General features: G+C 37.8%; 1 protein-coding gene across 3 annotated transcripts; it reads left to right on the top strand.

Annotated features, from left to right (window-relative positions):
- Positions 1–1,612: 1,612 nt before the first annotated feature.
- On the top strand, positions 1,613–17,000 carry ripk3 (receptor-interacting serine-threonine kinase 3). Of its 3 annotated transcripts, none has more exons than XM_032584095.1 (13): positions 1,613–1,753; positions 3,808–3,971; positions 4,046–4,214; positions 4,592–4,747; positions 7,610–7,758; positions 8,008–8,057; positions 9,616–9,777; positions 13,673–13,755; positions 13,877–13,940; positions 14,026–14,093; positions 14,773–14,824; positions 14,931–15,100; positions 15,635–17,000. In XM_032584095.1, the coding sequence occupies exons 2-13, from the start codon at positions 3,814–3,816 to the stop codon at positions 15,812–15,814; spliced, it is 1,461 nt and encodes a 486-aa protein (XP_032439986.1). In that variant the 5' UTR covers positions 1,613–1,753; positions 3,808–3,813; the 3' UTR covers positions 15,815–17,000. The 3 variants fall into 3 exon arrangements, with proteins under 3 accessions (XP_032439986.1, XP_032439987.1, XP_032439988.1); XM_032584096.1 differs by having other exon boundaries at positions 14,029–14,093; XM_032584097.1 differs by having other exon boundaries at positions 1,614–1,753; positions 14,943–15,100.
- The last annotated feature ends 1,033 nt before the right edge of the window (positions 17,001–18,033 follow it).

The following is an 18,033-nucleotide window of genomic DNA, read 5'->3' on the forward strand; positions in this document are numbered from 1 at the left end:
TGTCGCTCAATCTTTCCACATCTTAATGTTCTTTCATCTGAACTATCCTGAGGCATTAGCTGAATATGAACATGATTAGCCCCCTCTTCAGTTCTAATAAAGGCCAAAATAAAATGAACAGAATACAAAAGCCGTATCGGCTGCGTTCACACAGCAGGCAGATGCAGCCCAAATCCGCTTTTCTCGCCCAGATGCGGCTTTTCCACCGCAGTCTGAACGGCCCAATTCCAATCTTTACACCCTTCAAAAAGATCCAATCTTTGTCACTTCTGCATGTGGTACCAGTTCGGATACATATCCAGTTGTTTTGAACGGTCATGTTGTATTTTAGCTGACTTTTATGTCGTTGATGTGAGGCTTTATGTGCGTCGCAATTCCGCACCAGAAGAAGCCAGACGTTGTAAATCAGGACGTAAACAGTGGCTAAAAATTATAATTACAAACTTATGAATGAAGTGTGTGATTACAAGGCCACCACTCAAAGCACTGACTACACATCCAAACAGACCTCTCTACTGAATTTGCAGTCGAAGCGCCGCAAAGGATCATTGCTATTGTGTTTTTGTATTATCAGCTCCCTTTGTTTTTTGATCTTGTAATGATAATGCAGTTCCCATTGCTAAATGAACTATAAAATCCAATCATAATCCTCCCATTGTTACTTCCCTAAACAGACCGTTTATGTGTGATGTAGACGATCTTTCTTTTGTACGTGCGGGTCGCTTTGGAGACTTAAACCGAACACATCCGCTCTAAATCCCCCAAATTAAATTTTGCCCGGGGCCCTGTCCGACATTGCTCCGGCTCTGGTGTAGTCGTCAATCTGCTGCTGGTTGGAAGCACAAATCTTCTCTTCGCACTCCCACTATTTTTCCAAAAGTATCGTTGACGTCCTTCTAAAGTCATAAAACCTGACTTCTCTGGGTAACACTTCAACCTTTGACCTCATTCAGATATGAATCAGAAGTGTTTGTGCTGACGTGATTTCAGCACAAACACACACACACACACACCCGCACACACACACACACATACACACAGGTGGCTGTAAATGTAAAAAGTACCCTCATTAAGGACGTTCAATGTTGGTTTTTGTCAGATCAGAGGTTTGTTGCTTCTGAAAATGGGACAAAAACATCAACCCTTGATTTTATCAGTGTTGTTTTATCACTTCCTGAAAAAAGTGTGAGGCAGTGCTTCAGCTGTTACCTGTGACCATAAATCTCCTGTTATCTGTTTCTTTCGCCCTCTGCTGGATAATTAAACTAAATTCTGTTGTCATTTACAGAAATGCCTTGGAATGCAACTAAATTTTTAAGATAAAAGGAGTAATAATAATAATAATAATAATAATAATAATTTGGAAGATTTCAGCATAAAATAAACTCAAATCTTTTACAATTATGAGGAAGCTTTGTAGAAGTCAGTTAAGTCCTGAATCTGATTCCTAAAAAAAAACTGACTTTCACAAGCAGAATTAGTTGCTACCTGTAGGAAAAACAGCAGGTCTGCACAGAGCGGTGGGCTTAAAATCAAAACGATCAACAGGACTGGGTTATAAAACCCAGCTCATTGTGCAACCCGGAAGCAGAAGTGAGTGGGATTACTGGGACGGCTCTGAGCGCTTTCACTTCTCTATTCACTCAGAGCGACAACCAGGGAGATGAACGTGGGGGAATAAGAGGGTTTTGTTGCCCTCCTGAGACTCTTTCGTGACAACTGAATGATGAGAGAGCAGAACAAATCCCAAAGGGTGAGTAGACCCCCTTTTTCTGTAAAAAAAATAAAATAAATCACTTTGATTCATTAAGCAGTGCGACCTTGTCGTAGAAAGGTTGTCCAGGTTTGTTTTATAGAATGAAAAAGTCTTTTTTAAATTATTTTTTTAAACTGTTATTGATATAAATAAGCCGATGTTCAAGAGGGGACTGCTTATAACAGGTGACTTGCTCTGACTTTGAATTTTCCGCTGAGAACGCTCAACAAAAGAACATGGCTTCCTACTTACAGGGTGGCATACAGCAGAGGGAGTACATTATTATGGAGTCTGGGCAGATTTGTTTGAAAACTAGACATTTGAAAATGAAGTTTTGAGAAGAATTATTCTCATTGCTGTGGTACAGGGAGGACTGAAGACTGAACCACACCCTGGGACTTTTCTGTGAGGTACTCTGACACAACACCTACTTTAGATGGGAGACGACTTGGTGAAAAACATTAACCTCAAACTGAAGGGTGAGGGGCAAGATGTGCTGTGTTTCTGTACAGTTCCCAGATTTGTTTCATTGGTTCTGAAACCAAACTACTACTACTCCAGAGACAAGATAAAGAAGTAGCTTAACTCCTTATTGACTGACTTTTTGCTTTAGTCATTTCCCCAACTTTTGGCTTTGTATTGATTATTCAAAAAGGTTCTTTTTGTTCCGCCCCGATTTGCTGGTAAAATTTCTCACGTTTAGGGTTGTTGTAGTCCTGGATAGTGCACGCCAAGACATTTCCCTTTTGGAAATGGAGTAAAATAGATCCCTCAGTCTCCACACATGCATAAACATTAGCAGCGAATGGAGTATTATGTGAAGATTGTTGTCTTCCTGTACCTGTACAGAGACTTTTTAAAAAGCCTTCATGTCTGCAAGTTGTCTGTAACGATGCAGTTTGTTAGACATAGATGGGTATATTTTTGATCGGCTTGTTGATTTTCAGTCATTTATTTGATCAGAGGAATAATCAACCCCCTCCCCCCCCCCCAAAAAAAAAAATAAAAAGGAGTTTTTCTTTACGTTAAAAGAAAAAAGGCTCATCCAACGCTTGAAAAGTAGACCCTCTAATTTGTGTGGTTCGGACTACATTTCGTGGCACCACGTTTTATTGACTGCCATCATAAACTGGTGGAGCTGCGTTTAGCTTACCTGCTGGGAACGTCTCTGTGCTGGTCGCCTTCATTAGCAAACAGGAATCCGGGAGGCAGCTGCTAACTCGACCAGTTCAAACCAAAACATCACAGAGGAGGTTGCCATGGCAACCGGTTCTGTGTTTACACTACGGCACTTGGGATGGGATAATGATCATTTACTTAAATGATCCGCACAGTCCTTCTCAGCGTTATGTGTATAAGTATGTAATAAAAAGAATGTGACATGTTCTAAGTTGTAGGCGTGTTCCGTAAATGAAATGACACAAATGCCGAAATAATCCATTTTCATTCAAGGTTCTGAGGTAGAAATATTCATTCTCAACGGGGTGAATATTTTGGCAAGACGCTGTACGTCTTCCATAATTTATCCATAATCTGCTGGACAGAAACATGGCTATATGAAGCCGACTGGTAACACTTACTAGCAGAAGGTCACTCAGTTATTTTGATTTGATCGTGGATCATAATCTGTCATATTTCATAAGCATTAACAGTACAGAATGAAATTATGACTAAGATTTCAGCAATTCAATATGTAGATGCAGAATTCATTAACATATTTAAACTGATGTATCCTTACTTCTTTCTTTCCACACTATTTTGATTGCTTAGTATTATTTGTTTTCATATCAATTGCTTAACTTCTTCTAACAATATTCTGATATACGTGTTAAACAAAAATAATATACGTATACAGTAATCATTTCCTATAAAAACAAATAAGCTAAAGCACCAAAGGCCATTGGAAATGTATATTCATTTAGAAGAACTCTTTAGTTTGAGTCTGAAAACGTTCTCGCATAATATCTAATAACTTCTTGTTGAAACGTGAACAGGATAATAGAAACTTCAGCTCAACCTACAATGAAAGGATCTAATGGTTTTTCTTCTAGTGAACCATGGCGCTGCATAACAACCCTGCTTTGAAAGTGGTTAAAGACACTGATCTAGAGGGCTGGGAGGTGATCGGATCCGGAGGATTCGGACAGATCTACAAAGCCAAACACCGGCAGTGGTGCTTTGATGTGGCCATTAAGCTGCTTCATTACGACGACGGGTGAGTACTGCACATGACTGCCTGTTTGGCGGAGCTGCAAAACAACGTGCTGATGGGAAAACCTCCAACCACAGCACAAGCAAGGATCTGCTGCGTGAATTGGACATGATGCACCAAGGATCCAACCGCCACGTCCTACAAGCCATTGGGATCTTTAAGGGTCAATCACCTTCTTCAGGGTCGTCAATTCAGCTGGGGTTGGTCATGGATTTCATGGAGCGAGGATCGCTGGCTAACCTCCTGGTATGCAGCTGGTACACATTGAATTTTCTCAACAGCTTTGAATGTTTTACAGTAAGGTTTACTATCTTGACCCAATGCAATTCCACAAAAAGGATCAGTGTGTAGAGACGATCTGTTTCGCAACTTTCACAAAACTTTGACTGGGTTTTTACAACACGTTGACCTAGAAAGTCTACAGAAAATGTTGTGGTTTGGATTGCAAGTATATTGAGGTCATGAATGAACTGCAGTCAGAACAAGAGACGTGGTTTGTGATGTTCATGTGGCATCATGTTTAGTTTTAAAACAACAATTTCTTTGCAGTAGAAAATGGCACAAGGTAAGAAAAGGAACTAAAAGACTGTGGAATACCTCAACTATGTAATTTCTCTTATCAGCAAACTTTACAAGGACCCCCGCCCTGGCCACTGGCTTTCAGACTGACTCACCAGGTTGCTCTGGGTATCAACTTCCTCCACAGTCTCTCCCCTCCTGTGCTGCATTTGGACCTGAAGCCCAGTAATGTGCTGCTGGACTCGGATTTAAACGCCAAGGTGAGTCCACTGGTTCTGGCAAGAGCTCCACACATTTACCCACGTGGACAAAAGTTGTTGACAACCCTCTGTTAATTAACAAAAAAAATCCACTAAAATATGGTCCCTAAAATAACTTGATCATAGTAATAATAAATAAAAATGTACAGAAAATTAACTAATGAGAATCAAACATTGATTTTTGAATTATGGCTCAACAATCTTTTTTTTAAATAAAACAAACCAATGAAACAGGTGATCGCACCATTAACAACCTCTTGAGGCAATCACTGCAATCAAACACCATTTCTGTCGCTGTTGTGGAAAAATTTACTGTGGAAATTTCTTTTTTGGGTGAAAAAAATGTGTATAGCAAGAGTCTGGATGAGAAGAAGTAAGACACTTACCAAAACCTCACGAGGTGTGAACAAAAATACAGAGTCAAAGGAGCCTCAAGTCTGCTCTGGCTAACAGTTGATTCTGGCTGCCGTTTTGTAGGTTCTGGTCAGCAGATCTTATGACAGCAGGGTGTCAGTGTTTGTGGTGTTTCTCAACAAAGAGAAGAGGCTTGTTTGAACTAGAGGTGTGAAGATTTTGATTGTTATGCGCCAAGGATTCTGTGGAGCTCAACATGGATGGATCTAGCCATTTGGCTTTTGTTAAGGAAAGGTGCTTTGTGTTTGACGTTATAGGGGACAACTTTGATCCTGATCAATTCTGGGTCGGGAAAGTAACGCTTGGATAGTCTAGGGAATCGCGGGTTTCTTCCCTGCTGTTTTATGGCATTGTTTTATGTATGCAAGAGCAGCTGACCAATCAGACTATTTAGATCATGAAAAGGAGTGGGCCAATGAGATTGACCCACTCATCGTGGGCAAATCGTGCACATTTCAGCTTCTTCTACAGATGTTCAATAGGATTTAGAGCAAGGTTCATAAAAGGCCAGATAGGAATAGTCCAATCGCTTGCTCTTAGATATTCTTAGATATTCTTGGATGCTTAGCTCTGTGTTTTGGGCCATTAACCTCATTAACCTATAGGTTATGGGTCTTCCAACCCCCAAAATGTTCAAGCATTCTTTTTGTGGAAAAAGAAAGCTTTTCCCCTGGGCCACTGGGCAGCACATTTGTGTCAAGAATGCCTTGATAATCTTTTTTTAAAATATATAATCCATTTACGGCTGGCGCTGGTGGCCTTTTTCAATTTTTCCGACATTCGGTAGACAGGAAAGAGGGAGGAAGACATGCAGGAAAGGTACAAAGGTTGAGAGTTGAACCCGGGACAGCTGCATACCTCTGCCCGCTCTACTCACTACGCTACGTGACGTCCAAATTCCTTGATAGTTTGAGATTTCATTATACTCTGCACAGATTCAAAACACCCTGTCAGATGCAGCAAACCAGACTCAGAACATAACAGAACCTCCTCCATATGTCACAGTATGAACTCTGTTCTTTTCTTGGTATGCTTCTGTTTTGAGTCCATGAACATAGAGCTGATGTGCCTTGCCAAAAAAGCTCCAGTTTTGTCTCGTCTGTCCAAAAGGACACTCTCCCAGTAGCTTTGCAGCTTGTCAATGTGAATTGTGGCAAATTCCAGTCTCATTTTTTTATGCTTTGATTTCCTCTTTGGTTGTTGCTTCAAACAGCAATGGATAGTGCAATATTACACTGATGTACCCTGACATTGGAGTTAATATCTATGTTCCACTGTAGTCACAGGAGCATCAAGCTAACTGAAGATGCTCGTTTTGCCTTTACCTTCATCACGCTTGTCTATTAAGTTCTTTCTAATCTCCTGAGACGACCCTCTCCTTTGCTTCCTGTGGTCCATGTTTGGCGTAATACACACCATGTCACCAAACAGCCCACTAACTACCTGTCAACCTTTAAATAGGACAACTGACTGCTTGAAGCTTGAAGGCACCAGGAATGCTAATTCGAGGACACACCTTAGTTTAACATGTCCCTATGGACAAATTATCTCTAATCTTTTCTAGAGGTAGCATTATTTTTGTCCAGGCTTGTTTCATTAGTCTGTTGTGGTTTTTGTTGAACCACAATTCAATAGCAATGTCTGATTTTCAGTGGTTAATTTTTGGGGGGGGGTTTTGGGATTACTTTTGTCGGTTTCAAATTATTTCAGTGTCATTAACAGAGGGGTATCAGCAAATTTTGTCTATTAGTTAGATAAATTATGAACAAGTAGAAGATCATTTTGGTGCTTATAATTCTAAACTATAAAGATCTTTAATAAAAAACAGATTACATGACCTGACATTAGCCAGATTTAAAATGTGTGACTGGGAACCAGCCAATTTAATTAAACTCTACCATTTCCACCAAGAAAAGTGACCTGGTATCCAACCAGAACTATTCCACAAGATTAGTGACAGCAACAGAAAGAGAATTGTTACTTAACAGTGGCAGACCTTTACTGTGTTTATATACCTAATTCTGTATGACGTAGAGCAAAATTGTGTAAAATTGAAATTTGTCTGTCCAATTCTGGTTTTATTATTATTGTCCGTCTCTAAAGTTATGTGTTCTACACATCATTGATAAAAATGGTTTAAATAATAAAAAACAAAAACCATAATTCTGAGTGATTTGTGTTGATGAAAGTTTAAATAGACGTCTCACCAGAACAAAAATATGTTCTTTCAGTCAAACATTATTCTGTTCCAAAATCCACGGCAATCCAGTGAGATGTCATCAAGAACAGATGTTTCTCTTAGTGCAACTATCTCACAAAGAAACATCTTTGACCTTAAGTTAATGTTGATGTTTAATTTCGGATTTTTAAAATTTTTTATGTGTCACAATCACAATTATAAAATGGCATTAATATCACGGTCTGATTGTACTTATATCCTCTCTTTAGCTTACAGATTTTGGCCTCGCCAGGTTTTCCATCAGCATCACTCGAACTTCCAAGAAGGACAGCGAAGATCCGGGCGGGACCATGAGATACATGCCTCCAGAGGCGTTCGACACTTCATACAATCCCTCACGGGCCTCTGACATCTACAGGTAGGGAGACATCAGGGCACTTTTATTGCTCGTCAAGCAGTTTATATCTTTCATTCCTGATAGGAAGTGAAAGATATGAGGAAATATTTTTCATCAACTGAAATCGCATGAAGCTCTCATGCGATTTCCTCCTTTTGATGAAATGGCCGTGGGCTCCATTTCTTGAGGTTCTGATTGCAAGCAACAAAAACAAGAAGGAGGCGAGTTAGCTGCTGCAGTAATCTCTGACTCTCTTAACCTCTGTTTCAGCTTTGGCATACTGCTGTGGTCCATTGCAACAGGAAAAAAACCATATCCAAGTAAGCTCCTAATTTGCTCCAATGCCGAGTCGTGTTTTCGTGGCTGGAAAATGATAGAATTTGCTTGTATCATTTTCCAGGTTTAAGTACATGCAACCATTTACTTAAACCTGTTTTTACTCTAAACCACTTTATGTCAAAGTATTCACCTCCTTCAATGTTTTACCCTCATACAAATTAATCAGGAGAAACAAAATTGGTCTTTTTTTTATTGACAAGAAACTTTTAATGTCAAAGTGGAAACTGATTTCTACAAAATAATAATAAAAAAAAACAGAACAGAAATATTTTACACAAAATACATAACAACATAAATATTCACCCCATTCAAGTCATTATTTAGTAGACGCAACGTTAGTATTTCAATGTCAAAAAAGCCAAGTTTTGCTTTTTACTGATTTGCAAAAGCAACAAAAAGGATAAAACATCCAATCAGGTGATTACTTTTCATAATAGGCACTGAAGATCCTAAATTATTTTTAAAATGCCAATCAAACCACTAAAACGGCTATCAACAAAAAAACGTAATCTGCGCTTTAAAAAAATCTGCCTTAGCCCTTGGATGGTCATTTTCTTAATTTGAGAAAGTTCAAGAGTTTCAGATTTGGAAATATGGGTGATCTAAATAAATTCAGATGTCACAAAATCTGTGAAATGACCCTTAGCCTGGATCCCGGATGTCAGAAGCCAGTTCTAGCATTTATTGTGTCATTATTGTGGGGCACACGTATAATATGGTATTTTAATTTGTACTCAAATTCCCAGAATATTACAAAAAATATGCAGGAAAAACATCAGGAAATTTGAGCCTGGAAAAATACATACTTTTTTTTTTTTTTTAAATAAAAATACATAAACGTCCTGTTTTGATGCTAAAAATGCTAAATGCTTAATGCTAAAAAGTGAGTTGGAAGATTAATTACTGAAAGGTGAAGTGTTATCACTACTGGAGTGTTAACCAAAGTTTTAGTCTTTCTAAGTATGAATGATTGACAGTCAGCATTTCCCCTCCAAACAATACATCAGGGAATCAATACTTTAGATGTATCCATGACAACCAACATGAAATTAAGTCAGTTGCTATCAGCTTATCTTGAAGATAAGCCCAGTAAATGCAGATCAAAGTCAAAATCACTGAGAGAGAGGCTGTTCAATTAGCAACTCCTCCTGATGAAAAAAAATAAATAAATGAATAAATAAATAAATAAATAAATAAATACAATTTGACAGTTTAAACTGTTAATGTGACTTTACTGTCACAAAAATTTTAAAAATCCTTAAAATGAAGTTATTGAGTATTAGGGTTATATGGGTGTTTATAGGCTAGACGGAAAAAACTGAATTTGAACCACTACTAAGAAATACATTTTTAAACGGCATCATCCTTTATGCACATTCAACTTTCTCAATTTTAGCAAGTGTCTGCTCCGTATATAGTTTTCATCTTAAATAACCGCCAGGCAAGATGTAAACAAGCGAAGATTCTTAAATGTAACTTTTGCCAGAGGGACATTTTTTTTTATCACACCTTCGACTCCAATCTCTGCCTTTCCTGCAGATGCCATGTCCGCCATAGTGCCTATCCGCATCCCCATGGGAGACCGTCCTTCTCTGGATGACATCAGGTGTACGGATGCCGGAGTGGCGGGACTGACAAGACTCATCGACCTCATGCAGGAGTGTTGGTGCTCAAATCCCCAACGAAGGCCTTCCTCCCACCGTAAGTAAAAGTGGTACAGTTTTCCAAAATGAGAGAAATTGATTTAAAGAAAAAAAACTTATTAATACAAACGAATGGTGCAAATCTGTGTCCTATTTTATATTGTGTTAAAAAAAAAAGTATGCTGAATTAGTGAATGCTACTACATAATTTTCAGCCACACAGCTGCCTGTCAGAGGCCAGGTCCCATTCAAATCTCACCTCATAGGTCCATCTGGGCTTTGAAATGCATAGATTGGTCCTCTTGCACAGTGTGAACACTCTTTGAGGGAGGTAGACAGAATAAGAGGAAGAAGGATGCTTCACGTTTACGAGTTGTCTCGGCTGCTGAATGGGAAGCTGTTTTGGCGGAGCGGGAAAAACAAAACACATAGAAATATGTCGGATTTGGAAAAGGCGGATTTGGGCATAAACTGGTATGTGAATGGTTCGGTTGGAAATGGAGATAGGAAATGAGGAAGACATGGATTTTGAAGGGGTGGACGCCAGCGGGGAGAGGAAGAGGGAGAGGATGTGGAAGAAATAAGATAGACGAAGGAAAGGGAATTGGAGATATTCAAGGTAGTAAACGAGAACTGGAAGGAAGTAGTTCAGAAGAAGAAAGGATAGTTAGGAGGAAGGTTATGAGCGAGGAATTTAAAATAATATTAAAAATTAAGAACGAGGAAGAACGGGATAACATCAGCCCCATTGTGGTGTCAGGAGAAATAAAAAAGAAAATAGGAGATGTTGAAATGGTAAAGATTTTGAGAGATGGAAACCTACTGGTAGTCTGTAAAAATGAAGAACAAAAGAATAAGGCTTTAAATGTGGATAATATCTGTAAAAAAAAAAACCGTGTTGGAGAAAAAAATCACGGGAGAAAATAAAAAAAATTAGAGGAGTGATTTATGGGATCCCTCTAGATGAAGCTCTTGATAGAATTAAGAGAAGTATTGTAGGTGCAAAGGTGAATAACTTGAATAGATTGTCAAAAACAATAAATGGAGAAAAAGTAGGAAGTTTGTCAATCCTCATTGAATTTGAAGGAAAAGAGTTGCCACAAAACATCAAAATATTATATCTCAGTTTTCAGGTCAGACCTTATATCCCTCCACCACTTCGTTGTTTCAAATGTCAAAGGTCACAAAGGACACATAAAGGGAAGCAGAGATAAACAAAATGTGCTGAGGATCACAGATTAGAAGAATGTAAAGAAGAAGTACAAGAAAAATGTTGTAACTGTGGAGGGCAACATAGAGTTACGTATGGAGGATGTGAAGTAAGGAAGAAGGCAAAAGAAATTATACAGATTAAAATGACTAAAAACATAAGCTATGCAGAAGCTGTTAAAAATGCTTCTGAAAACGAGAGAGAGTGAACAAACAAAGAATCAAATTCCACAGCAAGGCAAAGTACAGTCAGAAGATAATATCACAGTATGAGTAGAAAAACTAATATTATTCGTAGCATATGTTATCAACTGCACTGACCAAGCCAAGCATAAAACTGAGAAAATTAAAATAATAGTGAAACGTTTTTGGGGCTTAAAGAGGATCATGGGAAAACATAAAGAAAAGGTTGGAGGTAGATGGGAGAGCAGGACCATCAGGTGAAAGTAGTTCATGTTAATATTACAAGAAGTTTATTTGCTAACGGACAGGAACTTAAAGGTTATATTGATCGTCTTGAAAGACAACCAGAAATTATTTGTGTTCAGGAAACATGGTTTAAAAACAACATTAGATTTTGTGATCCACGGATATGATGGTGTAAGAAGAGATCGACAGGAGGATGTGGAATATTTATAAAGCAAGGGATACAATATCAGGTATTAGGGAAAGAACTTGAATATATAGTTATTGAGATATGGGAACAAGAAGGTAAATTTAAAATAATAAATTTTTATAATCCATGTAAAACATTATGAATTGAAATAATGGAGGAGTTAACAGAATATTTGGGAGGGGAAGTAATTGGGTGTGGGGATTTTAATGCAAATAGTACATTGTGGGGTAAATGTAGTGATAAAAATGGACAAGTTATAGAAGAATTAATGGAAATGAAAAATCTTTTATGTGTTAATGATGGGAAGAGAACAAGAATCAATCAAAAACAACACCAATATCAATTATACCACCATGGAGTAGATATGTCAATAATGGAAAAGAAACAAGATAAATCTTACATTGTAGATAGTTATTCAGTACAGTTACATGTAAACAATTATTATCAATATATTCACATTTATACAGATGCATCAAAAATAACTGGAAAAATAGGAATAGCTTTTGTAGTACCAGAATTTAATATAAAAGTAGGAAAACGAATTACAGACGGATTATCAGTTTACACAGGAGAAATGTTGGCAATATTATTAGCTTTACATTGGGTAGAAGAAATAAAACCATTAAAAACAGTAATTTGTTCAGATTCAAGCTCTGCATTATTAAGTTTAAAATATAATCAATCAGATAGTAGGATGGACATTTTATTAGAAATATTTCATACATTATTCAGAATACAAAATATGGGTTTGATAGTTACAGTATATTTGTGTGGGTTCCAGCACATATTAGGGCAGAAGGAAACGAGAGGGCAGATAAAATGGCAAAGAGGGCAATTCAGAATAATATTAGTTTTACAGTTAAAACAAGTAAATCTGAGGGAAAGAGGATTGTTAAAGAAAAACTGATGGAAAAATGGCAAAAAAGGTGGGATGAAGAAAAAACAGGAAGATGGTTTTATAAAATTCAGAAGATAGTAGGAGAAAGAAGAAATGGAAGATGAAATAGAAAGGAGGAAAGAGTGACAACAAGGTTAGGATTTGGACATACAGGACTTAATTATACACTTTTTAATATACAAAAGCATAAAACTGGCAAATGCGATTACTCTGGAAAATATGAAACAATAGAACATGCTATATTAGAATGTCATAAATATGAAAGAGAGAGAAGATGTATGAGGAGAGAGTTTGAATGTATTAAGGAAAAGGTTAATAGATATTCTGAGGAAGAATTTGGGGAGTAAACATGTACAAATGGTTATTCGATTTTCAAAGAAAACTAAATTATTTCATAGAATTTGATTATAGTAGGTGTGTTTGTGAATGTGTGCATGATATAGATGGGTAGAAAACAAACTCATGTATAAGTATGTACGTATGTGTGTGTGTGTGTGTGTGCGCGTTTGTTTCTAATAGCTTGTGGGGACCATTTTCCTGACATATACTACGTTGTGGGGACACACTGCTCCTTGTGGGGACCGAAACCTGGTCCCCACAAGGGGAAACGCTGTTATTGGGTCAGGGATCAGATTTAGGACTAAGGTGTGAATTGAGTTTTGGTTTGGGTTAGGTATGTAATGGTTAGGGTTAGGATAAGGGTAAGGTTTAGGCTGTAGAAAAGAATGGAAGTCAATGGAAAGTCCCCACAAAGATAGCTTCGCAAATGTGTGTGTGTGTGTCTATATATATATATATATATATATATATATATATATATATATATATATATATATACAGTACAGACCAAAGGTTTGGACACACTTTCTCATTGAATTCAATGAGAAGGTGTGTCCAAACTTTTGGTCTGTACTGTATATTCAGAGGTCCAGACCACGAAGCAAAGCGTAGAACAAGACGCTGTTTTTTTGCCAGGCTGTCACACCTACATCAATATTACATATCACAACGTATATTAAACAACAACAGAAAATAATTCCTGTTGGCAAGTAACTGAATGAACCATCTGTCCATAACTTTGTTCAAAGATAACCAACAATGACAAGTGAATAGAGTCAAACTAAACTCTAATTAAAGTTTTTTTTTAATCTGGTGAGAACAGTCCCAAGTATAGAGGAATGAACTAAACGTGAAATTCTTGAAGCTAACGTGACTTCGGTTTGTCGACAGAATGCACAACTGCCATGGAAGAACTGTTCAAGATGCACAAACCCGCAATTCACGATGCCGTCCACCACGTCCTGCAGAAACTGGTGAGGAACAAAGTCAAGCCACGTTGGCGTGATGTAAAATTTAACATGACGCATCGCAATATTATTTTTATCAGAACTTTTTGCCCCGGCCTGACTCAAGTCTTTCTCTTCCTCTTTCAAGGACCAAACTGAAAAAGAAAGGATTACACATGGGCTGACAAAGCTTTCCATTACTGAGACTTCAGGTTAGTCTGGTCGCATTATTAAACAAGTCCGCCTGTGCTTTCCGGAGGTTCGACTTTTTACTTTGCCTTCTCGTTGTTCCTGCAGCAGAACCAGTAAGAGCTGCAGCGGCAAACATTTGTGACAGTGTGCGGACAGGACCGCCGCCGGTTCAGGTGAACATTCTGTCAGAATGACTGAAAGCAATTGTGAAAAGCAGGAGGTAAAATGACCTCGCACTTTACCAACCAGAGTTGGGTTAATGAATGAAAACAGTTTAAAATCCCCATCATCATTTTTATGGTGAGAATCAAGGAGAAAGGAAAGGTCTTTAACCCAGTGAGACAAACAACAGGAAGACTGTGACGCTGAGTGAGGGGGGAAGGGGAGATTCTTCTTCGTATTGCAGCAACTCGGCCAGTCCTGTGGTGTTGCCACACTGCAGATTTTTTTTGCTGGTGTGAGGAACTAATGTGCATATCACTTCCTGCTTCACTAGGGTTTTTTTTTTGTTGTTGTTGTTGTTTCTTTACGGGAAAGGGTGGTGAAGAAAGCAAATGTAAAAATGATTTCAACATTATTTTAAAGATAAGGTGATGGAATTACATGGCCACCTGTAATTTTGCAATTTACTCAAAACAAACTGGAATTTATATGAAAGAGAGAAGATTTGCTGCGTAAAAATGCGATAATTTGTGTCTTGTTCTCCGAGGAATACTGATGCCGTTTTTAGATTAGATCCAGGGAGCCACTATCTGGTTTCCAACCAACAATTTTTCATGTCACAAACAAAAGCTTTATTTTTTATTAATTTATTTATTTACTCTATTTTTTTTTTTTTTTTGCATGTTTCAGGAAATAGCCGGTACTTGGCCAGCAAATCAAGGAGACAATGCAGCAGTCGGAGGTGAGAAAGACGCTGTTAGCTGAAGCAGCCATTGATTAGGAAAAAATGTCTGACTTGGAACAAGTCATCTGTTATGGTTTTACATGTTGAGATTAATTTATCTTAGTTTTGTTTTTAGATCCATCACCTAGTTGGGCTACAAATCTGTGTGATGTTGATCAGACCCGCCGAGCAGCAGACCCTGAAACGAAGTCGTCCTCTGTAGAACCCACTCAACCCACTCATTTGGCATTCAACGGCAACGCAAAAAATCTGCCTCCGTTATTTCTGTGTCAGGTATGTCGATGATCATCAGACAATCTCTTGCCTGTAAGCAGTCAGACCACATATTCGTCAGCCATGAGCGATCACCTCGGAGGAAACAAATCCAGGAGTTTTATTCCCGTTATTAACTAAAACGGCAAAGTGGTAGATTATTCTGACCTGGTTTGTCAGAACAAAAAAGTTAAAGTCAGAGATACAACTGGACAATCTTTAACCAGGCTCACAATCGAGTTTTACTGTATTTTTTTTAAAAAAGCTTTCATTGGAAATCATCCCCATTTGGTATTTGAAGACACATTTTTAAAAAGCTAGTCTAAAAGAGCTAGTCTGAGTTAACCTTTACCTAAAGTTGAGCTTTAGTTCAGACTCCTGCCCACTTCTAAAGCATTTTTCTGCTGCAAAAAGGTGCTTGAAGAACATTTAACAAAAGTTGCCATTCAACTGACCCAGAAAGCGTTCCCTCTGAATTGACGTCATCAGACGCATCAGCATTGGTTCCACCTAAAAACAGAAAATGTTTTTGATCAAGCGTTCTTTTCTCCGCAGCGTCAGTTTTCCAGCCCTGGCACTTTCAACATTCACTGCTCCAGTGTGACTGGACTGCAGTATGGAAACAACAACACGATGCACATCAGCCTCTCCGGATCCTCCGAGAGAAAGAGGCACCCGACGGCGCCGTCTACTGTTAGCTCCTCACAACAACGCACAAGTACAGCTAATCCATAGATTCCCAGAACTGTTTTTTTTTATTCTCTTTTTCAAATAAAACAGGATATTTGGTGTAGCTTTTGTATGTTAATTATTTATTTCTTGTAGCATAGATGCGTTTAGTGCAGCTTTTTGTAGTTTTTTATCATCTTTCTATTACTACTACTGTAAATCATTTCGTGTCTTTTGTTTGGAATTGGTTTTAGCAGCAGGCAAAAACTCCAGGCCAGCTTTTTGCACAGTCACCATTAAATACAAGCCAAGGTGGCTGCTGTTTTTTTTTCTCTTTTCACCAACTGTGGTCAGAAAATATCTACCGTCAGAGCGCCAACATGCCTTAGGATGCCAGAACTTGCCTTCACAACCATCTGACTATAATTAAAAGAAGCGAACGTTTGATTCGAAGCTTTTCAGGAATGTGTTTTTAAGAAAGGTGTATAAGCTGAGGTTTTCATTTTTTTAGCGGGTCATTAGTTTCACTGAAAGAAATATTTTTTATATTCTATTTTTGCAACAAAATGTTTTAAAGATATGGTACATATAAATATAAATTAAAGGTACACATGCTATTCTTTTGGTGTACACTGCACTGTTTTTTGCTTTACTCTGTAGAGGCTTTGGAATCAGAAGTTTTAATAAAACAGTGAATGACGAGCTTTAAGGATTTTTGAACAATGTGTATTACGTGAAATGTTGGACTTTAAAACATTTTTCTTACCTGATGAGTGCTGTGACTTCAGTGAAGCGTTGCAGCAGGTGAGTGTAAAATACTTCCGTGGCATTGTCTGTTAAAACTATTAGGAGACTACTTTCAGGTATACATGAAGATGGATTTGTGTGTTGATGTGTGCTGGATTCATGCTGCGTTACGTTTGGTGACGGTAGACAAACCTTTTAACTTCCAATATGGAAAAATCCACAAAAATGCCTCATGACCTTTTAAATCCAACTTGGAAATTGAGAGTTGTGCCACCAACCAATGCCACACAATCCAATATGGCTGCTCCATGACTATAGTACTGTGTTAACAGGAGGTATGATCAATTTATTTACCCTTCAGTAAATACACAGATTACGAAGCAGATTATATAGTGTACATTGGCAAGGAGCTAGTAATTATGATGGTGCTGTATTTCCGGTTGTGATTTACAATTGTCATTATTAATGTAATTATTATGGGTCAGTAAATTTTCTTGTCCTGCTATCAGAGTCTGTATTCATTTTATTTTATGTAATGTAATTTATTTCTAGTTTTTCTTTTAGCACATTAAATTCAACAGTTGTACCATAACATGTTTTTAATAGCAAATTTCTGATAATTAACAAGTCAGTAAGTTATGTATGTCATTAAATTGAGAAAAAGGGTTAGGATTGAATAAGTGCTCACTTCCTGCTACACCTTTTCAAACAGATAAGAAGCGGTGAGCTAATAATTTGGTACTTGGTTACGTATACGCACTCGTTTTTTCAAAGACTTCCAAACAGATTTTGAAGTCCTTGACCTTTTTTTTCCCTCTACTCTCCACATAATGCAGTTTTGTACTCCATACGCGCATCTCCAAAGTGCTAACACAGGCCTCTGCTGAGTCCCAGGAAGCTGACACAAATCAGTTGTGATGGTCCAGCATGATCCCAGCGAGTTTCTGGCACTGGTTCCCACTTCCACAGCCAGTCCTCCATCTGCCACCGGATCCACCGCAGAGAAAGATAGGGAGGACGGTCTCTGTACATCAGCAGGAGCAAAAAATGGATGTCATAGCTGTTTGGGATTCTAAAAGCAATGCGTCAGTTTTAATAACCGTAACATGTTTTGATATGTTGGTGCTTTAATGTAATTTAATGGTGCCTGAATGGGACAGTAAGAATCTTCAGGTAAACTTTCAATCTTTTCTATGCAATTTAAAAACTCAAAGATAAGCAAAACCTAAACAAGGTTGCTGGGAATAAAATTGCTGAGTTAACCATAGATATTTCTTTCCTAGAAACACAAATTTCCTATGTGTTTTTCCCTGTCAGATTGTAAAAGGCTACGTAGCTTAGATAGCATTGTAATATTTAGGTACGATTTTAAAAAGTTACTTAAAAGTAAACTTTTTTTTTTCCCCAATTACGATTTTTTTTCCTACTTTCAGTTGGTAAATGCAGAAAATTGGGAAAAATTGAGATTTAATGGATATACTGTATGCTTTAAAATATAAATTAACTCCAAAATGTTATTTCTTTTACAAGTAAGAGAT

This window comes from Xiphophorus hellerii, chromosome 14, assembly GCF_003331165.1.
Source record: "Xiphophorus hellerii strain 12219 chromosome 14, Xiphophorus_hellerii-4.1, whole genome shotgun sequence".
Taxonomy (NCBI): domain Eukaryota; kingdom Metazoa; phylum Chordata; class Actinopteri; order Cyprinodontiformes; family Poeciliidae; genus Xiphophorus; species Xiphophorus hellerii.